This window comes from Prionailurus bengalensis, chromosome E3, assembly GCF_016509475.1.
Source record: "Prionailurus bengalensis isolate Pbe53 chromosome E3, Fcat_Pben_1.1_paternal_pri, whole genome shotgun sequence".
Classification (NCBI taxonomy): Eukaryota; Metazoa; Chordata; class Mammalia; order Carnivora; family Felidae; genus Prionailurus; species Prionailurus bengalensis.
Genome location: NC_057357.1, coordinates 10716740 through 10742661, shown reverse-complemented (window position 1 = coordinate 10742661; position 25922 = coordinate 10716740). Strand labels below are relative to the sequence as shown.

Sequence of the window (25922 nt, the reverse complement as noted above, 5' to 3'; positions counted from 1 at the left end):
GGGTTCAGAGGCAGAGGATCCCGCCTCCCACCTCAGCCTTCAACCTGCAGATCCTCTGGCCCCTCCACCCCAGCCTGAACGTTTCTCCTCCTGCTTAAAGCCTGATGCCCCGCCCCTTCTGTGCTGAGGGCTCAGATCTACCCCTCCTTCCGCTTTCCCAGTAGCCACAAATGAGACCTGGATCCCCACCTGCTTAGCCTGCTGCTACAGTCCCCCCCTCCCCCGCACCCCAGGGCAGGCTTGCCTGCTCTCCTGACCACTAATAATCGGACAGGAGACACACCCAAAGGCAACCGAGTGCGGGCCAATCAGCAGTTGGTGTAGCTCAGGGCCAAAGGTCAGCCCAGGCCCTGGCTGGATGCCGCCTTCAGACTGGGGGACAACCAGAGGCTGGGCGGTGGCCTCAGAACAGTGGGTCCCACGGATACTTTGACCCCACCCATTTTTCCCAAATTTGCCTAGTGCTGGAATAAACAGACCCAAATTCAATCTACCTGTGTTCCTTGTAGGTTAAAATAGGGTGCTTTTCATACACTCAAGTTCTTCGAGCCTCTTTTGGATCAGGGGAATCAAGTACTCGGAGAAACTCGAGATTTGTTCAGGATCCCAGAGCTAGAAAATGCCAGAGCCACAGTTCCACAGAAAGTGGTTTATTGCTTTCAGAACAAAATAAGATGCTTTTAGAACTTTTGTTAGTAAAGAAAAACGGTTAGAACTTGAAAACATTTCTAAAACAATGTTTTGTCAGCGGATGCAAGTAGGCACTTCGACAGAGAAAACTGCCCGCTTGCAACTGCGCAGACCCGAGCTGCCCGGTTACGTGGCGCGAACGGCTTAGAAGCGGGGCTTGCGCTTGCGGCCGGTGTATTGGGTGTCGGGTCTGACCTCCCTGTGGCAAGGAGACAAGGGGGCGGTCTCAGAAAAAAGAACAAAGGACCTACCTCAGGGACGCTTTCAAGTGCAGGCGATCCCTTGGTGGCCACAGACCGCCCCCTCCCCCATCCCCAGCCTGTCCCCAGCCCAGGTACTCACTTGCCCTGCCGCCTGCGGCGCTCCTTCTTCTCCAGCACCCACTCACGGCTCTTCCTCACCACCCCGCGCCTCGCCATCCTGCGCTGGATCCTATGCGGGAAACACAGCTCTGAGGGCACGGGTGGAACCCACGTGGCACTCAAGCTAGTCCACGCAGGGAAAAATAGTGGTCCTCCCCGAGGCAGGCGGCCTCCGATGCCCCTGCCACGGAAGTCCCTGCTTCTGGACACCTCTCCTCCCCCAGTGATATCCCCTGGGGCCAAAGCAGTTGTCTGGTAGAAGAGCGGGAGGTGAGAGGCCCCGCTCCCTCACGGGCATCTTTGGGGCAGTAACCACCTGTTTAGGTGTGTTCCCTTGTTAGGTGCTGCCTGCCGGGCAGGCAGCGGGGCCGAGCTACTTTTAGGGCAACACAGGCCAGGGTCAGCCCTTGAGAGCCTGGCACTGCCAACGACAGCCAGAGGCCCGATGCCCAGTGCTGCCGACTTCGGACCCTAGTCCGGCTGCGGGGTCGGCGTGCCTGGCATAGACCAAGTGGGGGTTCCCAGCAACGACAGATGTCTGAGGCAGGAAAACAAGGCTGTCAGCTCACGGCAGCCGCGACAAGGATCCTCAAGCACTGATGTTGGCCTCCAGCCCTGGCTGAGGAGAAAAGGGACCCCTCACAGCCCCATGGGAGAGAGGCCCTGGGAACAGGGAGAAGCCTTTTGTCCCTAAACCACATCCCCACCTGGCAGCTGGGCTCAAACGATTTCCAGCATAATTCCTGCCACGGAGGGCCGCTCGCCATTTGAGTAACAACCATTTCCTGAGCACCTGAGCGCCGGACCCATGGATGTCCTACGGCAGATACGAACCAGGCTGGCCCTTGAAGAGCCCACGACTGGGCCAGGGCAGGGACCAGCCACACCAGGCAAAGCGAGTGCAGAGACCCAGCAGCTACTGAGGGAATGACACGGAAAGGAAAAGCAGAGTCTGCGAAAAACAAGAAGGCTGCTGAGATAAGCGGGCATTTCTGCAGGCCGAAGGTGGGGTGGCAGTGAGACCAGAAGAACCACGCAAGGGTGCAGCACTGAAAGGACCGAGGGAGAGTTAGGGAACAAGAGTCCCGGGTGCCAGGCGAGAGAAGGGGAGGGGTCCAAGTGAGATCCTGAGGGTCCAAAGCACAAGTTCCCTCCTTGCATGAGGGCCAGTGCAGGCCGGATTCCAGCACAGACCATGTTTGCAGCTACTTCTCATCTGTTCTGACCTAAGAATAAAAGTCAGAATCATTAAAAACGAAAAAAACTCAGGGGCTCGGTCGGTTGAGCATCTGACTTGATTTTGGTTCAAGTCATGATCTCGTGGTTCGTGGGATCAAGCTCCGTGTCAGGCTCTGAACTCAGCATGAATCCTGCTTAAGAATCTCTCTCTCCCCTCTGCCCCTCTCCCCTGCTCACACGCTCTCTCCTTCCTCTAAAATAGAAAGTTAAGGGCGCCTGGGTGGCTCAGTCGCTTCAGTGTCTGACTTCAGCTCAGGTCATCATCTTGCGGTTTGTGAGTTTGAGCCCCACATTAGGCTGGCTGCTGTCAGTGCAGAGCCTGCTTTGGATCCTTTGTCCCCCTCTCTCTGTGCCCCTCCACTGTTCATGCTTTCTCTCAAAACTGAGTAAAAACACATGAAAAAATTTTAAAAAGAAAAAAATCTCAATCTCACTTGGCTGGGCCAGTTCACGGAGGTGTGAATACAGGCAAGGAGTGTGCTCTCCCTTCAGTAAGCAGTGGGCGGCCAATGAGGTTTCACAACAAAGAAGTGAGACAATGTGATCTAGACACTTCAGCACGTACAGGCAGTGGTGCATGAAAGAAACATTAAGAATGCCCACAACCAGGGGGCAGGAGTCTGAGGCACCAAGTGCAAAGCAGGAGGCAGCTGCCAACAGGGGGCTGGAAGTATAGGACTAATGATCAAGGGTCTGTAAGGAAGGACAAGCTGGGTGGCAAGCTGGGAGCCATAGAAATAATGATGGGAAAGAGTCATGGGGGCAGATTAAGAGCAGCAGGTGGGGGCAGTGAGCGAGGGCCCCAGACCAAAGGTGCCAAGAAGGAAGTTGGGCAGTAGTGGCAAATGCCACAGGTGGACCGAGTCACAGAGAGAGTCAGAGACTGACAAGAATGATTAGACAAAGGGGCGCCTGGGTGGCTCAGTCGGTTAAGCGGCCGACTTCGGCTCAGGTCATGATCTCGCGGTCTGTGAGTTCGAGCCCCGCGTCAGGCTCTGTGCTGACAGCTCAGAGCCTGGAGCCTGTTTCAGATTCTGTGTCTCCCTCTCTCTGACCCTCCCCTGTTCATGCTCTGTCTCTCCCTGTCTCAAAAATAAATAAAACGTTAATTAAAAAAAAAAAAAAAAAAAAAAAAAAAAAGAATGATTAGACAAAATGACAAGAACACGAGAAGGCCAGATCATCCTCCCAAAGGACAACAGCCCCCTGCCCCCCCACCCCCCGAGCTGAGGACCCACAGAGCGAGTGCCCACAGAGCCAGGAAGACAGGCCCGTGCCGGGTCTGCCCACACACACGCGCTCTGCTCCTCCACACGCCGCCCGGGTGCTGGCATTATCCCCTCGCTGAACAGCCGAGAAACGGACGCTTACCTAAGTTTACAGTTAGCACATGTCGTCTGTAGACCCCAGTATGAGGACAAGAGGGATTCTATGGTGGGTGGAGGGGGATGAACCACGTGCACATCCTCTGTGAGGTGGGAGAGGGCGCCACTCACTGGGAGCAAGTGGTGGGCGCCTTAGAGCAGAAAACATCTAGGAGAGCCCCCCCCCCCCACCGGCCCGCAAATCCCCACGGGGAACACGGGCTGAGGAAGCTAACAGAGATGACCGTGGGGAGGTCAGGGGGCTCCACTCTGTAGTGGACACAAGGAACACACTTGTGATCTTTACCACCTGTGGCCTTCCTGACCTATTTTCTGCGCATTTTTCCCCTTAAACGTCTTAAAAGTCTTTGGGGTGCCTGGGTGGCACAGTCGGTTAAGCGTCCGACTTCAGCCAGGTCACGATCTCGCGGTCCGTGAGTTCGAGCCCCACGTCAGGCTCTGGGCTGATGGCTCAGAGCCTGGAGCCTGTTTCCGATTCTGTGTCTCCCTCTCTCTCTGCCCCTCCCCCGTTCATGCTCTGTCTCTCTCTGTCCCAAAAATAAATAAACGTTGAAAAAAAAAAAAAAAAAAAAGTCTTCAGGCTTCTCACTCACATCAACCAGAACTAAGAAATAAATAACCTCCTTCACTGCCTTACCATCAATTATCCAGTCAGCAAACACCAGAAACCTTTCACTAACAATAAGACCCTACTCTGGGATCAGGGACACACCAGCAGAGCCCAAGTCCCCCTTCTGGCTGGGGAGCCAGCAAGCAAACACACACACACACAGGATTCAGAACAGTGAAAGGTGGTAAGGAAAATAAAGGGTAAGGAGAACTCACGAAGGATACCGGAACAGATAAATGGCAACGTGTGATTTCCCTTTCTCAAAAATTAAAGGAAAAAGAAAGAATTCACCTTGCTGCTGTGCAGAAAATCGATTCAAAGAGGCAAAGTGGAAGGAAGCCAGTGCCGCAACTTCCACACTCCAGGCAAGGACAGTGGGGGTTCAGACCAGGGGAGGGGACTGGCTGTCACCCGGACAGACACAGAGGACTGGTCAGATGTGAGGTAAGAAAGACAAGAATGACTGTGTGGGGAAGGACAGAGGAAGGCAGTCTTGGTGTGAAAAACAAGAGCTGGGTTTTGTTCCCAATACTTGTGGGAAGCCTAAGTATGGATACTTAGGAGGCAGTTAGGAAAATGGAGGTGAGGTTGAGACCATAGGCATAAACCCAAAGCAACAAACCTGGAGTTGGTGATTAAGGCAGCAGAGAGAGAAAGGGTCCGGGCTGGGCCCCAGAGTGCTCGGAGAAAGAACAGCCAGCAAGCTGAGGACAAAACCAGGATGGCAGGCAGGAGGCCGAACTGGGAAAAGCATCGAGGGAGTGGCTGGCTGTCGTCAGTGCCCGAGGAACAGGCAGGTTAAGAGGAGGACAAGAGAGAAAGCGGACTGAGAAGCAGCCACAGATTTGGCAAGACAGAGGCTGGCGTGGCCTTGAGAAAAGCAATCCATGAGGAGACGGAGGTGGGAGCAGAGAGGAGTGAGAGAATGGTGTGGTGGAGCAAGCGGCACACGTGAGATGTGACCCAGAGGGAAGCCCATGCACGAGGGGGCACAGCGGGGGGAGTTAGGGCCCTTAGGGAGAAGACAGAAGAAACAGGGTCTCTGCAAACTGAGGGAATGACCCAGGAGAGTAAACATGAGGACACGGGAGTGGGGAGGAAGAGCCAAGAGGGGACAGAGGCCAGGGTGCAGGTGGCGGAGGCAGCCTCGGGGAGGGAGGAGACAACCCGGCAGTCCTGGCAATAGGGAAGGCAGAGAGAGGAATGAAAGATGGTTGCGTGGCTGTCCACAGACATCCAGAAGGGCCCCTGCTGCCCAGCCTGAGGCAGGAGCGGGCACAGGCCCACAGGGTTCCCCACTGTTACCACCCTGGTGTCACTGCCACACTTGAACCTCAGAGACCTGGTGCAAGCAGAGAGCCACGTAGGACGACCCCGGCAGAAGCAAGCCCCCGCACTCCAGGCAGGGGTGACAACTGCTTACCTCTCACTCGTGAACGCAGACTCCGTGGCCTCCTCTTCATCAGTAGTTTCGGTCAGGGCCTGCGGGGACCAGCGTGCTCTTAGATCAACCCGGAGATCTCTCAACCCACCTGCCCCACCCCAGAAGGTCAGGCCATCCAGGCCTGAGTCCTTCCAACAGGTACCAGGCCCAGCCCCACAAGAAGGGAATCTAAAGGACACGAGCCTGCAAACTCTGGATCCCTCACCTTTGGCAGAAAGGTCGAAGGCCCAGAAAACAAACAGAGGTAGAACCTGAAACCAGAAAAGTACAGAGTGAGGGCTGGGCTCATAAAGCCACGCACAGGTACAAGTCTCCAAACTCCTTCCCAGGAACAGGTGCAGAATGTGTAAGCCCCGGTGACCCAGCCGAGCACTCCTCTGGCCCACTCATCACCCCCAACACCCTCTCCGCTCAACGCGGACAATACACTAGCCCCCAGCACTCACTTCTTTGCCTTGGCGCTGTTGGGGAAATCCACCACCACGCCACCAGTGAACCCAGCCTTGGTGGCCTGGATCGTGATCAGCTCCAACTGAGAAGAAAACGGCAGCGAGTCAGGCAGGGAGACTGGGGGAGCAGACAGCTTCCGCTCCACTCCTTTCGAGAAGCCAGTCTGCCCGCCAGGGTGGACCCTACCCAGGAGAGCTGAAGGTCTTCATCAAACTGTTCCCAATTCTGAGTCCCCAAAAGGCGTATACACAGGAAAGTGCAGGCTGGAACGGCAACTCCCCTGGTTCTCACTTTTCTAGCCCAGGGACCCGTCTCCCTGCTCCCATCTCAGGAATGAAAGGCCACCATTCAGGAAACCAACTCCTTCAAGTTAGGGGCCGGGGACAGCTCACCACTGGTCTATCAGGGTCTGCACCTATATCTCCTCATCCCCATGGCGTGACCCACCACAGAAGACAGCTGTTGCCATCCTATCAAATCCTCCCCCCACTGCCATTCATTTGGTTACAGAAATCAGACACATCCTCATAATTGTAATACCACAGATCAGCCGAGAGAACACACAGGTCCTATCCTACCCCGCAGAAACCTCTCCCTCAGGTACTCGCTCCCTACTTTTCCCACCAGTCAGCAACAATTTCCTTGTTCCGTCACCTCCCAACAGCAAGAGGGCAGGTGAGGGAGGCACAGGACAGCTTACCTGTTCTGGGTCTCTCCCCCTCCCCTGCACCTCCAGTAGCCAAGGCGCTCACCTGCTCAGAGTTCTCAGGATACAGCTGCAGGACAGCCCGGGCTCCACGGACCTATAAGCAACAGAAACATCACTCTCCTACAAACATACCATGGGCTCAGGGCCCAACACTTCTCTCTTCCTCGTTCACTAAATATCTGAAATCCCACTGTGCACGTGACCCTGTTCTCAGGGCTGGGGATGTAGCCGTGAACAAAACAGAGAGCGCCTGAACTCTTGAAGGCCCGTTGCAGTGAGAAAGGCAGCTAATACATGGTGGTGACTTAGTGCCAAGAAGAAAACCAAATCAGGACAAAGGAATGGTAAGTGACAGGAGACTATTGGGTTTACTTTTGGCTCAAGGAAGGCCTCTCTCTGAGGAACACTTGGGCAGAATCCTGACTGTAACGGGGAGCTGGCTGAACATAGAAGGGAAAACCACTTCCACAGAAAGGCAAACACAAAGGCCGTTAGAACCTCAGATTAACCCCAGTGTGTGTGTGTGCAACAGAAACCACGTAACACACAAGGACAGCCAACCATCCACAAGAAACAACCCATTCTAGGAAAACCAGGGATGAAGCGAGGTGATTAAGAACCCAGATATACCTGGCCTGTTCCAAAAAGGAAAAGAACTCATTTTTAGGACTTAAAATCTCAAACTATCAATTGATCCTATTAAACAACTGAAATCAACACCATCAGTTACAAAAATAAAAAGCTATTGAAGGCTCTGTCTGTGATAAATAACCCTCCTGCACCCCATCTGAGCATCAGCAGTAGGGGAGAGGGAGGGTGGGAGTCACAGGATGTAAGCACTCTGCATGCCCTGGACATGAGGTCTCTGTCCTCACTCCGTGGAGTCCGTGCCCCGACACCAACTTCCGATTAAAATTTAGTGCAGCCAGACACAGGAACTGTGATCAGTCTCAGACACCACCATCTTCTGCCATTTCATTAGGGAGTGTCAGACCACCAAGCTCTCTCTTTAGGCCAAGACAGGAGAACCATGATAAGGTCCTGCCACCCCATGCAGTACCATTTGAATGGCTTTCCCCTGGGAAACCTCCTACTCCATTACTGCCTGTAGAAGGGAGAAGCGGCCAGCCCAGACTGGGAGACGATCTCATACTCACCAGCACAGAGTAAAGAGAAGAAAAAAAGCAGTATAGGCGCTTGGCAGGGATGTCAGACTTCTTATTTGCATTACAGAGCCACTGGACAGCAGAAATGCTGAGAAAGGAAAGGACCCCAGTCAGGACAAGTACCAACATGCACTGCTCTCTCCAGCCTCTTCAAGACTCTAACACCACACACAATCCTTGAGCCCCAGGTGAAACCCTCCTGCCTATAACTCTCTTTCTGGGCCTGTGCAGATCCACTCCAGGTCACCATTCTAGAATACCGGATGGAGGAGAGTAGAGAGAAGGTTGGCATCAGCTTCCTTGTAGCCAATCTAAACCAGTATTTTCTCAACCTTGTTTCTCCATGCATCTCAAATTTAAAATTACTCAGTGTGTCAAGGCTCTCTGCCACCTACCCCTTCATTCCCTTCCTCTAATCAAGGGAAAACCCCTTTATAGTATGTACACAAAGGCACTCATTCACTTATTCTCCTCTTCATTCGGTTCCTTCAACTGTACCTGTGTCTTCACCATCCCCAGATTTAAAACCCTCAAGCAACTATTATGTACTCCACTCAGGTGTTTCCCCCTTCACTGCTGTGTACACACATGAATGGAAGCCCAAACCCCACTTGTCTGTCCAACTGCCTCTCCCAGGTTTTACCTTCCTCTACCACTCTCCTGGTCAGCACTCATCACCACCTCCAGCTTGCTTCAAAAACCTAACTAATCTCTCCTTTCTTTTCCTTTTTTTTTTTTTAATTTGAAGGAGTGGGGGAGCACATGCAAGCTAGCAGGGGAATAGGGGCAGAGAGAGCGACAGAGAGAGAGAGAGAGAGAGAGAATGAATCTTAAGTAGGCTCAATGCTCAGCATAGAGCCCGACACGGGGGTTAGCCCCACAACCATGGTATCACGACCTAAGCCGAAATCAAGAGTCGGCCCCTCAACCAACCAAGCCACCCAGATGCCCCTCTCCTCTCCTCTCAATAATCTTCCCAAAATACAGCTCTGATCTGGTTACTCCCTAGCTTCCCATCAATTACTGAATAAAGCTCAAACTTCTCAGCATGGAATTTAAAAAGCTCTCATTCTTGAGGTGCCTGGGTGGCTCAGTAGGTTAAGTGTCCAACTCTTGAGATCGGCCCCGGAGTCGGGCTCTGTGCTGACAGCTTGGAGGAGCCTATGTGGGATTCTCTCTCTCCCTCTCTCTGTCCCTCCTTTCCTTGCATGCACCTGCATGCATGCTCTCTCTCTCAATAAACAAACTTAAAAAAACACCTCTGGTCTTTCCCACAATCTATCAGGTTCCTTTCCCTGGGCACTTCTGTGCCTTTGTTCACACTGTTCCTTCCCTCAGAGCCCCATCCCCAGTCCCAGGACTATCCAAGTTCCTCTGAGCCTTCAAGGCACAACCCCAGCCCCTCCTCCTCCTCAAGGCTTCCCCGTGCTCTCTAGCTTTTCTTCACCGCTCTGGTGGGTCCCACAACTCTGGTCACACCCGACACTCAACCTCATGTTTAGCTGTATGGCCCATGTCTTACAGCACCTGACACACCACAAAGAGTTAAAAATTAAAAGAAAGGGGGGCGCCTGGGTGGCTCAGTTGGTTGAGCATCTGACTTCGGCTCAGGTCATGATCTCACGGTTCGTGGGTTCGAGCCCCGCATCGGGCTCTGTGGTGACAGCTCAGAGCCTGGAGCCTGTTTTGGATTCTGTGTCTCCCTCTCTTTCTGCCCCTCCCCCACTTGCACTCTGTCTCTCTGTCTCAAAAATAAACATTAAAAAAAAATTAAAAGAAAGGACTGTGTTGTATTTCCACAAACCTCGCAGCACCTTGTACCATGTCTTACATATAACAAATGCTAAAAAAAAAAAGTAGTAAGTTTGCCATACTCTCTCTCCTCTCAAAAACAAATAAAAAGTGACTACTTACTCCTAAAACATACAGACCGTATCACCGGCCTTTGGTTTGCTGCAGCTTAGAACAATCTCACTCAACCGTTACTAAAAAGCAATTGCTTTCCTTGAAATGATTTCCCCCACTCTTGTTCCCAGATGTAAACTAATCCCTTACCCTAGAAGAAAATCTTCAAATCTACATTTTTACTGCTTACCCAGATCCCTAATGCTCAACCCACAATCATAGGATTAAAGCTGACTTCTTCCCCTGTCCCATACCCTCCACCCCATCAACAAAGAGAACAGAGAATACACCAAATAATCAACAATTTACCACAGGACACAAAGAACAACTTCACGTTTCTAACAGTCACTTCAACGTTCTAAGATGTTATCGAAATACTACGTAAAGGCTCAAAACTTAACCCAGACAACCCAAAAAGGACTAAGCCACTGAAGAAACTGGCAAATCCCGGACCACTCTCCATTACAGTTAGTCAAAAAGAAGGAAACAAGATGGCTGCTGGGGCCCACAAGATGGCTCCTAGAGGTGTAAGAAGCCACCTCTCCACCACCCTCCAACAAAGCACAGAGAATCTATAATCTATACCAGTGGTACCTGAACCTGGCAGCGCAAGATGATCAAAGGAGTAGACAGTTTCAAAATACAAAAAATGCGTAATTGGGGACACTGCTCTAACCAGGGATGTGTATTTCTAAGTCTCCTGTGTAACTCTGCACAACCAGTTTAGGAAGCACTGACCTGCAGGACTAAAAGCAGGAACTGAAGACTCTTACCTGATACAACCATCAAAGGTGCCTGGTTTGAAGGGAATGCCCTGGCCCATGTCCCCCAGAAGCAAGTCTCCCTCAGTGTCTCGGTCCAAGGCCGCATCTACATTGGACGATAATACGTCAGGAAAACCGACGACGCGTAGCTGCTCCGTACTCATGAAGCGTAGTCTGCTCCAATGCTAAGTAGCACATACTTACCCAGCATGGCAGGGCTGATGTCGATGCCCACCCAATAGTGCCCCTCATCCGAGAGATAATCTCCACTCAGCCCAGAACCACATCTGGAAGACACAATAAAAACAGGAACTCAATAGTGTGAGCAGGAAAGACACTCCTCCACCTGGACAAGCTGAACTAGGCCCCAGGATCTCACCCAATATCCAACAGGTAACAGGGCTGACCCTCGGGCAGACAAAGGAGCTCCAATGCGCGCCCAGCCATCTTGGTCTGGACATCAATCATCCGTGAGCTGGGAAGGCAGAAAACACAAGTGATAAAGGAGTTCTGGGCTAAAACATTGCTCAGAGCAAAAGAAGAGAAAGAGAACAAGGCACAATCACCCTGTGGTACCGTCCCAGTCACCATACCCAACTACACCTATTTAAGAGCGACCCCCAAAGCCCATGTAATACAGCAACAAGTTATTTTGCGACACAAATTACAACTTTGCCAGCTGCAAAACTGATGTGAAGGGAATAAATCGCTTAGCTAATGACTAACTATTGCCTATTTTCAACTCCATGTGATTCTGATATGTTTATTACTTAAAAACACGTTTTCTGGAAAAATTGCCCACCATAGTTACTCTCCTGTATAAAGCTCAACAAGGTACAACAAAAATCCATAGCAGTTGCTACCCAAGAAAAATATAACACAAGCCACGTGGGACTTTCTTAGTGCCATGATTAAAATTAAATGCTAAAATTAATTGTAATAGTTTACCCAACCCAATAATCCTGGTAATATATCTTAACCCGATATGCTCCAAATAGCATTTCAACACATCATCAACATTCAATAGGTAAAATGCTAACATTTTCTTCACAGTAAGTCACTCAGACCAAACATTACTTCAAGAGAATACTGCCTCTTAACAAAACCGATCTTTGGTGTTCTCTGCCTTTCCCAAGATCAAGAGGAAGAATCGCACTGAATTCTGCAGCTGGGAAAAAAGCTTATGTTGCTACATAATGACAACCGGATCAGAGATTTCTGCTGGCCTTGGTCTTGGACTCTAATTTGAATGGAAAAGTGGAGAAGAGTTATCTCTAGAGTAGTGGTATCAGAGAGAGCAGGCTTGGAAGTCCCTGTTCTAGCCTTCACCTGTTAAATGACTCTATGGTTAACACAAGTTAACTCCCCCCCTAAAATTCAGATTCTACACCACTTGTCATAAGACCTTAATGATAATGCAAACAGGGACACACAGCATTCTGGGAATACTACTTCCTCCCCCTCAACAGCACTGACCCCCCTACACGTATCCACCGCCCCTGCCGATTTTACCGCATGCTTCAAACAAGCTGTCACATGAAACTTTGAGAACCCCCTAGAGAAAGTACGCATGATTCACCTCCATTTTAATGCTAAGTTCACCGAGGCCCAGACGGTTCCGAGACTTACTCAAAAGTTGACTTTCCCACCGTAAAAAATAGGATCAATCCGGGTCCCTTCCTTCCCCAACACCCCAAACTCTTGCGTGCTTTCCAAATAGCGCCAGCTATCAGGGTAACTTGCCGGCCCCCGAACCCCGACGCCGCGCAACATCTAGGCTCCCCTTACTTGCGCACGTATTTCCGGGCTTCATTCTTGTCATAAAACTGCGGGAAAGAAAAAGAGAAGAGTAGTATAGAAGGAATCAAGACGCGAGGGCCTTAAATGGAGGAGAGAAGGACGCGCGCGAGCCGCAAGCCTCACCAGCTCCGGGGGCCCGCCGTGCTCCGGTCTCTTCCCGCGGAACGCCATCCCCACGCCTCAGCCGCGAGACTCACGCTAGTGTTCCGGGAACCCGGCTTTTATGTCTTCGGCCCCGCTCCCGCCCAAAAATACGCATGCTCCACCTTTCTCCCCGCCTCCCTTTTTACTCGATTGGCTAGAGGGCCGACGCGCTGCGAACAACGCGCGCTTCCCATTGGCCAGTTAGTCTCGCACCGCCCGCATGGCCCGTTCAAGATGGCAACCAAGCGCGATCTGAGGTGGCCACGGCGGTTGCTGTGGGGGTTGTGGCTGGCCCGGGGCGCTCCACAGAGCCCGGGTTCCGGCCTGGGCCTAGAAGGGAGGACTTATTCCCAGGGCGACGGCCCATACTCGCGCACGGCGCTCTATGAACTGCTCGGCGTGCCCACCACAGCCACGCAGGCGCAAATCAAGGCGGCCTACTACCGGCAGAGCTTCCTCTACCACCCGGACCGCAACTCGGGGAGCGCCGAGGCTGCCGAGCGCTTCACGCGCATCTCCCAGGCCTACGTGGTGCTGGGCAGTGCCACCCTGCGTCGCAAGTATGACCGCGGCCTGCTCAGCGACGAGGACCTGCGCGGACCTGGCGTGCGGCCCCCCAAGGCGCCGGTCCGCGACACCGGCTCGCCCCGCCCCCCGCCCCCTGCGTCTCAGGCCCACGGCCGCGGTCAGGCCACCGCGGGCGGCAACCGCACCATGTTCGACTTTGACGCCTTCTACCAAGCTCACTACGGAGAACAGCTGGAGCGTGAACGGCGCCTCAGGGCCCGGCGAGAGGCCCTACGCAAACAGCAGGAGGACCGGGCCAAGAAGGGCTTCCACTGGGACGATACCCGAGACGCGACCTTTGTCTTCCTTCTCCTCACGGTCTTCATCATCATGGGCTTTCGTTTTTAAAAGGAGAGAGGAAGAAAGGGAGCAGCCCCCCGCCAGCCCCGAGAAAATGGCCTTTCCGGTGTTCTTGAACCCTTTGCCTTCCATAGTCTACCTCTGCGGGGGTCCGGAGAAACTGCTCTCCCCCTCCTGTTCCCCGCCCGCCCAGCTTAGCCGTCCACGTACGCTTCCCTCCCCTACGGTCCAGAAAAGAAGGCTTCTCGATGCCCAAGAAAGAGGCCCCAAGAAGAAGAGTCCCAAAAGCCCGAGAGTGAAGGGTTTTCTGGAGTCCCTTGGGTGCCTGCTTCCAGAGGTTGCCTTCCTGATGTCAGCTTCTGGAACACTTGCTCGGGCTTTATTGTAAAGCTCTGAGCAACAATTGTCTGCTCCTGCCCCGCGCTTGTACGGTGGGGCTCCTGTGTAACCTTGAACCGTGTAATGTGACCAATTGTTGGCTGCCAAAAGAAAAATTGTGGGGTTGTACGAACCTTGTCTTTCTGTGAGTTCCCCAGCCACAGGTGAGACCTGACGTAAGACTGTGATCTTTGGAAACCTTGCCATTCTTGTATGATCAGCCCCAGACCCCACTCCCTTTTCTGTTGATGGCATGTGGGAGTGGGAGAGCAAGGTCGTGGAGCATAAGGAATTGAGTGTTCCTGTGCCCACACTTATCTAATGTGTATGACCTTGGAGAAATTACTCTGTGGGCATGACAGCGGAGGAACAAATCATTTGCTCTCTTGAGGCCTGTCACACTTTATTATCTACAGTTCTAATGGGCTCATTGATTAAAACATGATGTGATAGAGTTAGGTTTATCCTTGGGACAGTTCAGTATGCCTGTCTCTTGGTCATTCCTTTGCCAGCCAGCCCCATTGCTAACTGTGCAGCCCATCCCCTCCCAGAGATAGAGCGGCCAGCTGGGACACTGAGTCGCTTGAATGTGGCCTGTCCTCTTGTTTAGCCCCACAAGCCAAGTCCTTGAAACCTGGCTGCTTGAGTTTAGGGTATACGGTAGTACAAGGGACAAGAGGCTTGTGGTGGAAACAGATTTCTTTATTCAGAGCTGGCTGAGGCTTTCTCTCTCTCCCTCTCTCTCTGTTTTTCTTTTTTTTGTTTTTTTTTTTTTTAATATTTATTTTAAGAGCACATGTGTGAGCCGGGGAGAGGGGCAGAGAGGGAGGGAGAGAAAATCTTAAGCAGGCTCCATGTTCAGCCCGGAGCCCGATGTGGGACTCCATCCCAGGACTGTGAAATCATGATCTTAGCCAAAGTCAGGAGTCGGACGGTTAACCCACTGAGCCACCCAGGCGCTCCTCTCTCTCTTTCTAAGCAGTTGGTCATCGCTTAGCAAGAGCTGTAGAAGTCAGGCTGTCAACTCTGAGTCCCTGCGCGTGGTACATGTATTGGCTGTAAGATTTTAGGTGCTTAAGCATTAATGCATGGGGCCTAAGTGTAAAGCTGCGAGCTAGGGAAGCCTTTACAAGAGAGATCTACCACAAGGGTGAGGACAGAAGTGAGTGTAAGTTCTAAACAAAGCCAGAGGTGCTTGGATATATGAGTAAGAAATCCTGCATTCAGTCTTTCATGTGAAATCCTTGTAATTAGGATAAGCCCACAGCTAGTTCAAACTGGTGTCTTGGAAACCATTTGATTCCCTCCAGCCTTGGAGGTCAGGGGCTGCAGTGACTGTACGATTCAGTGGTAAGGATTTGAGCCTGCTTGGATTCAGGCTTGGTGAGCTCAGCTAGCCTTGGTTTGGGGGGAGGGGTGTATGTACTTTTGAAAAGAACATTTAATGTTATTATGTTTCATATTTGGAAAACAAGTTCTTTTCGAAATCCAAACAACAAGTAATGTTAAGCTTAGCAAAATGCACAGAAACTAGTGATTCTCAGCCAAGCTGTTGGCATTATTTGGGGCAAGGTTCTATCAAAGTTTCTATCAAAAAGGATTGGGGTTCTTTTGGGTTGGTTTATAAAAGCACTCGTGGTCTGTAAATTGCTGGGCCCTTTCTCATGGGCTCCTTAACGTAGACCTCAAGTTTGTTTTCTCTCGGTGAACATTCCCTGGGGCTCCAGAACATGGAGAAGGATAGAAAGTTACAGAAGACTGGAGGAAGGGGCAGACCCTGTGGAACTTCTGGAACATTCCATGCAACTCTGAGCAGGGTAGTCAATAAAGTTTGTTAATATCCAACTGTAAGCCTCTCCTTAGGCGTAGGACCAGGTTCACACTATATTTAACAGTGCCTTCTTGCCTACCTCAGGTTTTTCTTAGCCCCAAGCTGAACTCTTAAGTTCCTACTCTGTACTCTCCCTAAAATGGAGTTTGGGCTCTTTATGGAAGGGGAGATGTGTAGGAGGATTTTTGAAGGACCCTCAGACCCCTTCCCACCTATCCCCCACGCCCGAGGATCGTCATAGGTCGTTCTTTTCTCAGTTTTTTACCTGCTCTGCAGAGGAGAGACTGAACCAGGCCGTGGACATCATCCCCTGCCTTCTAGGGGCTGCTCCCCATTTCCTAATAATGGAAGAAGGCTCAGACACGCTCAACTTGACTCCCTTTTCTCCTTTTGATCACAAACTAAAACAAAACTCCCTTGAAGGTTTGGACCTAGGACGGGAGGTGGACCAGAGCAGCCCAGCCTGCCTTGGGCTGTGTTCCCTGGGGTGGGGATGGGGTTGCGAGTACAGTATCAGGCTGGGTGAGCAGCACACACAAGGCCTAAATGGGGAGACCCGGCCGACAAGCCAGGAGTCAGGTTGTGGAGGCAACTGTATGTTGTATACCGTCTTTGGACTGGATCAGGACTTCGTTTCTCCTGAGCCAAGCTTTTCCCTTTGTCGCATTTTGTTTATTGCCGGGTGAAATGATCTGTTACAGATCCCAGTGCTGAGGGAGCAGGATTCTTTGCTTCCCCTCTGAAGTTCTGGCATTTCGTTCACTCGGCACACCTTGCCTTCCATAGTGATCCCAGCGTGAGCCAAGATGAGGAAGAAGAGCCTACCTTAGGCCGGTGTGTGGCCTCTCTGGTCATTTTTATACACGTGTATATAGTCCTTACAGCCAACAGCTGAGGTGCCAAGGATGGAACCCAAGTGAGTGGCCATCATACTCCCTTTTGGGCAAATGACGGTGGGGATGGGGGAAGGGGTGTGTATCTCGGACCTTCCTGGAAGGTCACCAGATCCCAGGAAGAAAGGCTGAAACAGGACAGCTGGTAAGTGGTGGTGTTACTTCAGTCCACTGTCTCGAATTCAGTGCACTAGATAAGTGCGCTCTATCCTGGTCTTTGCCTCCTCTCAGTTCCTCAGCTGGTGACAAGGTCACACACTGTCACCTGCCTATGATCAGGATCATAGGAGAAGGCCCGCCTCACCTGTGCTCAGTGCCTTGGTTCTCAGGCCCAGCTTGTGGCCTCGGTGGCCATAGGGTTTGTACAAAGCAGTTGAGGGTCCCTCTGAGGATGAGAGTGACCTGAGTCTGGTCCTCTGAACTTGCAAATACTGAGAATACTCGGTGCTGTTGTGCCCAAGAAGCAGGTGCAGAGAACTCCTCTTCACCATTTGCTATGAGGTCATAGCGTCACTCACGATCTAGCCATCTCACCACCATCTCTTAAGCCTGTCCAAACCTGGGGTCCTCTAACCAGACTTGAGGTGTGTTTGCCTTTCCATCCTGCTTTGGCCCCTTCAGCGTTCACGCCCTCAGTCCTGGGAGGGGGCTGCTACTAAACAAAAGAAAGCCTGTTTCAGGAGGACCAAGGAGAGGCTGAGATTTGTGGGTCACAGGCCACATAGCCAACCTGCACACAGTGTTTGGCTGTGGTTGGCACAGTGTCTTAAAAAAACTTTAGCCAACTTTCAAATCTTGGGAGACTGTATAAAAATCTAGAATTCTGACTTGTCTCAAAAAAATGAGAAAACATGCTGCCATTGCCCTCACACACATACTCGAGTGTACTACCACGTGGGAGAAACTGTAACATTTGCCTTTGAGACAGGACATAGCCCCCCATTTCACTGTGTTCCCACCAGCAGACAGGAAATGTAAAAGGCCTTGATCTACACACTTGGACATTTTGCTCATAATAGAGAAGTGTCTATATTCCATGTCTGTCGAGATGGAGAAAAAAAAAAGAACCATGCATTTCAAAAAAAAATGAGGGAGGCTGTATTTCTTTGTGGAAATGGACTGCTTTGCACCTCTGTGACCCTTCCTAGCCCTGGCAGACATTTGAGTTTGCAGATCCCTGGGCTACATCATATGTTGTTTTGAGAGCTCACACTTAAGCGGGGAGGCAGAGTGTAAACCTTATTTTCATTGCGGGACAAGAAGAATCTTTTGAGAAGTCTACAGCAATGGCCAAGGTCCTAGACAAAGCCAGAGGTCCTTTGGTACAGTAACGTCAATTCCTGCACTGGCACTCAATCTTTTGTATAAAATCCTCGTATATAAGTTGGGATAAACCAGCAGCGAGTCCAACTTGGTCTCTTAAAAACCATTTGATTCTCTCTAGACTTAGAGGTCAGGGGCAAGTTCTTAGCCGTGGCTTTGCAGTGACCACACCACAGTTCAGTGGTAAAGATTTGAGCCCACTCTGGTTCAGGCCTGCTCAGTTCAGTAAGTCTTGATTGGCTCAAAAAATGGTATTATGTTTTATATTGGAGAAGGAGGGAAGCTTAGGAAAATACTCAAAAGCTAGTGATTCCCAAACAAGGATATGCACATAACAGACTTTCTTAAATGGTGGGAACTCCTGTGTTGTGTGTGTGTGTGTGTGTGTGTGTGTGTGTGTGTGTGTGTAAGTTTATTTTGAGAGAAGAGAGAGAAAACTCCAAGCGGGTTCCGCACAGGGCTCGAATTCATGAACCATCAGATCACGACCTGAGCCAAAGTCAAGTATCAGACACTTAACCGACTGAGCCACCCAGGTACCCCTGGAAATTGTTTTTATCAAAAAGAGATAAAAATTGTTCTTTGGACAATTTTTTCTTTTTGGTTTGTGAAAGCACTGGTGGTCTGTAATAGGTGAGACCTTTCTCATGGGCCGCTTGATTTAGATTCTCAAGTTCGTACTCTCTCAAAGAGGAGTGCAGCAGCCAGGAACATTCCCTGGGTGCCGGGAACCCCACAACAGAAAGTTCAAAAGTTGTCTGGCAGCAGAGAGTGCACAGACCACCTGGAACCTTCCAGAGCCTTCCAGAACATTCCATGTACTTTCAAGCAGGGGGCTTAATGAGGTTTAATTAACCATCCAACTCTAAGACTTTACCATGGCCCAGAACTGAGCCCACTCTACTCTGTCAGTATCTGTACCCACCTGCCTCAAGTCTTATGCTGGAGCTGAACACCAAAGAACCTCGTTCCGTACCCCTTCTAAAACTGGGTTTGAACCCTTTGAGGGAGGTAAGGGGTGTGTAAGACTTTTGAAAAGACATCAACATTAACACACTTCCCCTCTCAGATCCTCCCTTGGGTCATTCCTGTTTCTACTTACCAGCCCTCGGGAGGGGAGGCTGAGCTACTAGGCTGCGGACATTAGCCTGTGCCTTCTAGAGGCTTCTCCCCAATTCACAATAGTGGAGGAGGATTCAGGCATGCCCAGTCTTAGCTCCTTTTCTCCTTTTGGTTGCAAACGAACAACCCTGGAAGCTGGACCAGGAATGGAAAGCCAAGACAAGGGGGGCCCACCTTGCCCTAGGCTGTGCTGAGAATGTGGGAGGTCTTCCAAAGTTGTTCAGTCTTCTGTCATCTCAGGCAGGTACCTGGTGGTTCCAGTGTCCCTCAGCCCCCAGCAGTTCAAGTGCTGGCAGCAAGGACAGTAGGGGAACCAAGGCCAGTGTAGGGTAGAGCTTCTCAAGTGAGCACTATCTGTGTGTGCTTTGGCTGGGCCCCTGGCAGGGATACCTCTGCCTGCCTGCACTTGAAGGGCTCTAGAAGGCTCAAATGAGCCAGTCCCTCCAGCCATTGCTTACATCTCTAAAACTCCCATCAAGCAGTCACTGGGGTACTGCTCACACATCTTTGTGGTTGGTCCTCATTCTTCCTGTGGTTTCCACCATTGGTCTTGACTCTGACCTCCAGCTCTACATCTCTAGCCCTTGGAGATTCAGAGGCTAACTGTCTCACTTGTAGCCAGATGCTTCAACTACTCATCACGGGATTTAGTCCCAATCCTCTTTCTCATCATACACACTAGGGACATTCTGAGGAGACCAAAGGCGGTAGTTTGGTGGCTCGGTCCCTCTTATAGTGTAAAACTTCGGTGAAAAGCAGAGCCAACCCAATACTTTACTCTTTCTAGACGGTTCTATCCCTATTAACATGGACCAAGATCACACTCGCTTCTACAGCACTCTGCCCCCTCTTGTTTGCAGGACCTTCCATGCCTCCCTGCCAAACTTCATCTCATTAGACTTGACCTAAGCTGATCCACAGCCTGTTTCTGCTCTCCTAACTTCTTGCCCCACACTCATCAGCCAAGCTGGTCACCTAGTATTCACCCTGGCTGAAGACCAATACCTTCAGCCTTATAGAAGCCCTCCATTCCTCAGCGGAGGTGGTCATCTGGCAGGCCAGAGCAGGAGCAGGCACCATCCTGACTGGGCTTACAGGCAGCCCAGGAGGAGAAGGTGCATACAGGTGAGGCGGCTGGGAGAACAGAGGTGGAGCAGAGTGTGCTTCTGGCCAGAAGTGCTGGGAAGTTAAGAGTTAGGAAAGACTCCCACTCAGTAATCAGAGAAGGCTTCACGGAAGAGGCAGCAGCAGTGCTGGACCTGAAGGAGCTAGGCTTTGGACAGGCAGAAAGGAAAGGAGGGCATCTCAAGAGGAGGAAGCACAGGAACTCCGGTGTGGAAGCTGCAAGGCAGAGGCAGAGCGGCTGGTTGAGGGAGCAGAGACGAGTCGGGCAGCATCGTCATCCTCATCATCACATTTATTGACGGCCCCTGGGAGGTGGGGCTGGGGACAGAACATACAAAGACAAGGACCTGCCCTCAAAAAGGTTCCATTCTAAGGAGACGGGGACAGAAAAATACAGAATGGTCTTTCCTGGGGATGGCCCACTCTCATCTGTGCAGGTCAGGAGCCCCTGGCCTACCTTGCCCCAGCGACCGGAGCATGAGTGGGGCACAGAGTAGCCCCAGGGCCATGGTGTCCCCGGCCCCGCAGCTGGGGTCTGACCACCTGGCTCCTAGGCTGTGGGCCCCAGAACTGGGGAAAGGTAGGAGCAGGACGCGATGGAAGGCGCTCCGGCGCCCGTTGTGCCAGCCCAGTGGAGTGGTAGGGTGCTTCGGCCCCCTGGGCAGGGTCCCCGGGGGGGAAGCAGGCACCTTTCCAGGCGCCCAGGCAGAAAGTCCTTTCACTGGGGCTGGCCCATTACCCGGGAGGCCCCAGCCGGGGAAGAAAAAAAGGCAGAGTTTCCTCAGCGCCAGAGACACCCTGCCCACCCCACCTCCGGCCCGCTCTCTGGGCAACTTCCAGGTGACCCTCCTCCCCAGCTCAGCCTCCAGGGCCGGGGACTGCCTGAGGCCAGGGGGAGGGGCCTGCCCCTCCCCCCACCCAGGCAGTGGGGGAGGAGGAGGAGCCACAGATCAAGTTTCTCTGGGCCCCCCACCGGGGGGCCGTACGCCGGATCCTACCGGTGGGGGGGCTCCGGCTGCGAGGGCCGAGGGCTCAGCAGAGGGGCCGGGCCCAGGGGGCACCCGGGGGAGCCCTTCAGGGGGGGCACGGGGCGGGAGTCCAAGGGGGGCAGGCTCCGGGGCACTGCCGGCGGCCCCCGGGCGGCCCCGGTGGGCGGGACGGCCGCGGCGGGGAAGGGTCTGGGGGGGTCCGCGGCAGCGGTGGGGGCTGGCTGGGCAGACCGCTCCCGGCGCCGCAGCAGCTCCTGCAGCTTCTCCGCCTGGGTCCGCCGCAGGTGGGCCAGGGCGCGGCCGCGCTGGAAGGCGGGCAGGAAGGCCTCCAGGCTCTGCTCCCCCAGCAGCAGCTGCTCCATCTGCTCCTGGGGTGGGAGGGCCGAGCCCCTGTGAGAAGCGCACCCCCGGAGACCGCCCTCCCTCCCCGCCTCCCCGAATCTCTCCCAGGGGCCACCACCCCGCAGCTGGGAGATGAGGCGCCCGAGTTGTGGCCTGAGCCTGCCTGGGGCTAGCTGAGGGACAGCGGACACATGTCCTCTACTCTCAAGCCTTGGTTTCCTCACTGTCACCAGACCTACTGGGCGGAAGACGAGGCAGAATCAGAGATGGTGACACACTTAAACTTAGGTGTCTCTCATCAAGTCCAGGGCCAAGGCCCCTCCTCCCCTACCTCCTTCAACTCAGCACTGCGCTCCCAACCGGGCAAGCTTGGAGAAGTCTGTCCCAGCTCCTCGGGGGACCCAGTCTACACTGTCCTACACTGAGACAGTCACAGGTGGTGAGAATGAGCCTTGCCGTCCAATGCGGACAGCAGTGTAGCGGGGCTCTCCTCGGGGCCAGGCACTCCAGGTGGGCTTCCTGGAGGAGGGGCTCTCAACCCTACCATGTAAGAATGAAGGAGGGGGGGGTGATGATAGTTTGGGTCTCCCACCCTGTCCCCAGGCGCAGCGGCCCCTCCCCTCACCTCAGCTTCCTGCTCAGCTTCTTCCAGCTCTGCCTGCAGCCAGCCCAGTGCGCAGTGGGGGCTCCAGCGATGCATGCTCTCCTCTGAAGGCCACAGAGGGACCACAGTAAATAGCTCCTGCCTTCGGGACCCATGGCCTAGGACAGACAGGCCAGAGCCCCAGGGCCCGATCCTGACACTCACTGACCCTGTGTGTGACTCTATGCCTCTCGCTGGAGCCTCAGTGTCCTTATCTGTGTACTGCCCATGGGATCAGTTTGTGAACCTCCCCCCCTCCCAGGGTTCTGTCCCCGTCCTAGTGCAAAAGAGGAAGCAGGGGCTGTGTCCCCTGGGGCACCCCAGGCCACTTTCCTTCCCCTACTCAGGGCCCCCAGTTCTACTCATTTACTGCTCACTTCCCCAACTCAGTCTTCCAGGAGGAGGACCCCTAAGCCTCGTCCAGGGAAGAGGTCTGCCCACGTCCTGCCCTTCAGAGCCTAGCACCTCCCCAAGGCCAACCAGCCGGATGGCCAGCTGCCCCCCGCCACAGCCAGTTCTCCCAGATGTCCCTCACCCAGTCGCTGCAGCTTGTCCGCACAGCTCTCGGCCACCTCTCGAAGCTCCTGGTACTTGATGGCGAGGGCAGCCCGGCCCATCTCCAGGCGGGGCCGCAATGCCAGGTTCTCCTTGGCTAGCGCGTGGTTGGAGGCCAGGCATGCCTCGCGCTCCAGCTGCAGGCCCTGGAACTGCCGGCACAGAAGAACCAAGAGGCCCGCTCAGGGAATCTGCCCACGTCCACCTCCTGCCACCCCAGGGGTAACAGGGCCCAAGGGCCAAGCCGAAGGCGCCCCAGCCTTCAGGATGGCGGACTAACAGGTGGAGGGACTGGGAGAGGCCTGGACGGAGCTTTGCCTTGAGGTCCCTCTCTGGGCCTCAGTTTCCTCTCACACAAAGTAAGCTAAAAACATCTACCTTGTGGGGTTGTTGTGAGACCAAGTGAGGAAAACGATGACCGCCTCCACAAATGTTAGTTAATTTTTAATTTTTCAATTAATATGTCTGCTCAGGTCCCTAAGGAGTCCCCCGCCCTCCTCTGTCCCATTTTCCATGCATGGGCAGCTTTCCTCTTATTCCAGGCCTTTGTCTGCTTCCTCCTCAGGTGTTTGTGCCGAAAACACTCCCCCCTGCTCTTACTCTCCAGAGGGATGTCTTGGCCCTGTCCCTGCATGATACCCCCCTCAAGCCACCCTCTCTTTCCTTCGCACCCCTCCTTCTGCCCTCCAGTGGAATCCCCACACCCCAAGGAATACACACCCCCTTTTCCTCCCTGATCCCCAGCACCTGCTCCCAGCTTTCCTTCTCTTGCAGAAAGCAGACCCCCTTTCTCTCCTGGCTCCGGAGGATGCTTTTTCCTTCTGTTTCTCGGAGGGCCAAGCCCCCCTCCCTGCCCCTGGAGAACGCACTACCCTCCATCTGTCCCCTATAGGATGCACATGCCCCTCCTGTCCGCCTCCCTCCAACATACACTTTCCCTTTCTGCCCCCCACAGACAAGCAGCCCGGGCCTATCTCCTGTGAAATATACAACTTTCTCTTATGGTGGCCTATGGAATACACGCCTCAGCTTCCAGTACCCCTCCCCAGCGGAAGACACAAAGCCCCCTCTTGCACCCCTAGAATGCGGACGCCCTCCCAGAGGTCCCCCCAGGTGTCAAACAGGCCCCTAGTTCTCCCTCTAGAAGGCGCCTCCCCTTTTTGGCCCTACTGAACGTGGGTGTGCGAGACAGGGCCCCCCACAACACAGCCGCCCCCTGTCCCCGGAACACACCTCCCCGGAGCATCCGCTGGAGGACACGCCTCGCGGCCATCCCGGGGGTGCACGGGCGCCTCCCTGGGTCTCCGGCGCCCCACCCGCCCCAGGCCGGCTCCGGGCGCCCCCTCCCCCGGGGGCGACTCCGCGGGGCCCACTCGGACGTGCCAGGTTCCCGCGGCCCCGCGGCCCGGCCCGCGCGGCCCTTTGGTCGGTCGGTAGGTCCGGCAGGCCGCGGCCCGTCCCCCGCGCCCCCCGCCCGCGCCCCCCGCGCTACCTTCCTGCTGAGCCGCACGATCCGGTCCAGCTTGGGCTCATCCTGAAGCAGGTCCCGGAGCTGCCCGGTGCTGAGGATCCCAAAGCGCCCCGGGCTGCCGGGCTCCGGCCCCGCCCGCGCCGCCCGGGCCCGGTACATGCCGCCCGCCCGCGCCCCCAGCTCGGCTGCTGGCTCGGCCCGCTCGGCCCGCTCCGCCCCGGCTCCGCTCCGCTCCGCTCCGGCTCCGGGATCCGGCTCTGGCTCCGGCCGGGCGCGCCGCTCAGCCGCCAGAGGGCGCCCCGCCCGCTCTTAAAGGGGCCGCGGCGCTGGGGCTGGGGGTGGGGCGGGAGGGGGCGGGAGGGGGCGGGCCGCACCCCTGGCTGCCGGGGCAGAGCCTCGCTCGCCTCCCGCACCCGCGATCTCCCGGCAAACCCATCCTCCTGCCGCCAGGCAGGTACCCGAGGCTTCTCTCCCCGCACCCCTGCTCCGGCCGGCATTCACCACGCTCCCCCAATCCCCCCTCCCCCTGGCGCGGACTCTCCCACCCCAGACGTTTACAGTTTGCAGGGCTATTTCACATTTCTCCCTTGGATCCTCACAACAATTTGCTGAGTTTGGCTGGGCGCCAGGAGCTTCTGCCCTGTTGCTTACTTGGGCAAGTCCTTTACCTCCCCAAGACTCAGTTTTCTCTTCTGTAAAATGGGGTGACGATACACCACGTGAAGATTAGAGCTAGTGAATGCTGAGTGTCTTATCTGTAGGAAGTGAATACCTAATGTGAGTGATGGTTATATTAGACATGAGGAAACAGATGCACACAGATGATGTAATCTCCCCAAAGTCACATTACAGGTATATGATAGACATTCTCCTTTCTTCCTGTCTGTGCAGTATAGTATGCACAGAGCACATGGTGCCTCTCCGTGTTGGGCACTGGGCTAAGCTCTGTGAGGGCCTGGTCTCTGCCCTCAGAGAGCTCACGGATTAAGGCAGAGTCACATTCTCAGCTTCTTTTAATGGCAGGTATCAACCACATGATGTCTTCCTTTGTGATTCCCATGTGATGCCAGAGGATGTCATGGACCTTATCTTCAGGAATAGGTTTGGCCAGTGCCATTGTCAGAAAACAGAGTAAGTCACTTGTCTAAAACCAAACCGCAGGGGTGGCTCAGTTGGTTAAGCGTCCTCCTGATTTTGACTCAGGTCATGATCTCACAGTTCATGGGTTTGAGCCCCGCTTAGAGCTCTATGCTGATGGCACGGAGCCTGCTTGGGATTCTTCCTCTCTCTCTCTCTCTCTCTCTCTCTCTCTCTCTCCCTCTAAATAAATAAATGAACATTAAAAAAAATAAAACAGCAATGAGCAAGCTTATTCCACCTCATCACACTAAGAAAGCACAGAGGTGGGACCAGGACAATCAGAAAACCTCACAGTGGTGGGGGGCGGGGAGGAAGGAGAGGACACCAGAAGAGGTGATGTTTGAGCAGGGTTTTGAGGGATGAATAGGAGTTCTGAAGCTCCCTATTTTCATAGGGAAAATAATGAAACCAAAGGGAAGCCCATAAGCCAAGGACTCTCCCAATCCAGCCAGAGCACATATCTCTACATGGTAGAGATATCTGAGAAGCAGAGAGAAAACTGATGGAGCTGGGCGGGACAGGCTTATTGACAGCCCACGACGACAATATTTCTTCCACATTTTAATGATAACTGA

General features: G+C 53.7%; 3 protein-coding genes and 1 non-coding gene across 7 annotated transcripts; 1 reads left to right on the top strand and 3 right to left on the bottom strand.

The window, feature by feature from the left end:
* Nucleotides 1-634: 634 nt before the first annotated feature.
* Nucleotides 635-19650, bottom strand: BUD23 (BUD23 rRNA methyltransferase and ribosome maturation factor). Of its 4 annotated transcripts, XM_043561307.1 has the most exons (13): nucleotides 19638-19650; nucleotides 12648-12722; nucleotides 12513-12550; nucleotides 11104-11199; nucleotides 10929-11011; nucleotides 10734-10830; nucleotides 8047-8143; nucleotides 6933-6983; nucleotides 6177-6262; nucleotides 5936-5981; nucleotides 5710-5768; nucleotides 1033-1122; nucleotides 635-889 (listed from the first exon to the last, which is right to left on the bottom strand). In XM_043561307.1, the coding sequence occupies exons 2-13, from the start codon at nucleotides 12693-12695 to the stop codon at nucleotides 835-837; spliced, it is 846 nt and encodes a 281-aa protein (XP_043417242.1). In that variant the 5' UTR covers nucleotides 12696-12722; nucleotides 19638-19650; the 3' UTR covers nucleotides 635-834. The 4 variants fall into 4 exon arrangements, with proteins under 4 accessions (XP_043417242.1, XP_043417243.1, XP_043417244.1 ...); XM_043561308.1 differs by lacking the exons at nucleotides 635-889; nucleotides 19638-19650 and adding an exon at nucleotides 1760-1869 and having other exon boundaries at nucleotides 1028-1122; nucleotides 12648-12728; XM_043561309.1 differs by lacking the exons at nucleotides 635-889; nucleotides 1033-1122; nucleotides 19638-19650 and adding exons at nucleotides 1130-1671; nucleotides 1760-1869 and having other exon boundaries at nucleotides 12648-12728.
* On the bottom strand, nucleotides 1585-1715 carry LOC122472120. The gene has a single exon (XR_006294368.1).
* Nucleotides 12845-15758, top strand: DNAJC30 (DnaJ heat shock protein family (Hsp40) member C30). The gene has a single exon (XM_043561311.1). The coding sequence runs from the start codon at nucleotides 12903-12905 to the stop codon at nucleotides 13581-13583; it is 681 nt and encodes a 226-aa protein (XP_043417246.1). The 5' UTR covers nucleotides 12845-12902; the 3' UTR covers nucleotides 13584-15758.
* Nucleotides 19651-20481: 831 nt separating the features above from the next.
* VPS37D (VPS37D subunit of ESCRT-I) lies at nucleotides 20482-24412 on the bottom strand. Its single transcript, XM_043559858.1, has 4 exons — nucleotides 24229-24412; nucleotides 22717-22888; nucleotides 22164-22246; nucleotides 20482-21564 (listed from the first exon to the last, which is right to left on the bottom strand). Exons 1-4 carry the CDS (start codon nucleotides 24364-24366, stop codon nucleotides 21202-21204), a joined length of 756 nt encoding a protein of 251 aa, XP_043415793.1. The 5' UTR covers nucleotides 24367-24412; the 3' UTR covers nucleotides 20482-21201.
* Between the last annotated feature and the right edge of the window lie 1510 nt (nucleotides 24413-25922).

What these genes read in the sequence shown, in the direction of transcription:
- BUD23 (XM_043561307.1), bottom strand. Translation starts at nt 12,695, where the DNA reads ATGGCGTTCCGCGGGAAGAGACCGGAGCACGGCGGGCCCCCGGAGCTG. An exon ending in TGTTACCTGTTGGATATTGG is followed by an intron (nt 11,012 to 11,103) that starts GTGAGATCCTGG and finishes TGTGTCTTCCAG; the next exon opens with ATGTGGTTCTGGGCTGAGTG. An exon ending in CATCAGCCCTGCCATGCTGG is followed by an intron (nt 10,831 to 10,928) that starts GTAAGTATGTGC and finishes CGTCCAATGTAG; the next exon opens with ATGCGGCCTTGGACCGAGAC.
- DNAJC30 (XM_043561311.1), top strand. Translation starts at nt 12,903, where the DNA reads ATGGCAACCAAGCGCGATCTGAGGTGGCCACGGCGGTTGCTGTGGGGG.
- VPS37D (XM_043559858.1), bottom strand. Translation starts at nt 24,366, where the DNA reads ATGTACCGGGCCCGGGCGGCGCGGGCGGGGCCGGAGCCCGGCAGCCCG. An exon ending in GGACAAGCTGCAGCGACTGG is followed by an intron (nt 22,247 to 22,716) that starts GTGAGGGACATC and finishes TGTGGCCTTCAG; the next exon opens with AGGAGAGCATGCATCGCTGG. An exon ending in AAGCTGAGCAGGAAGCTGAG is followed by an intron (nt 21,565 to 22,163) that starts GTGAGGGGAGGG and finishes CTCCCACCCCAG; the next exon opens with GAGCAGATGGAGCAGCTGCT.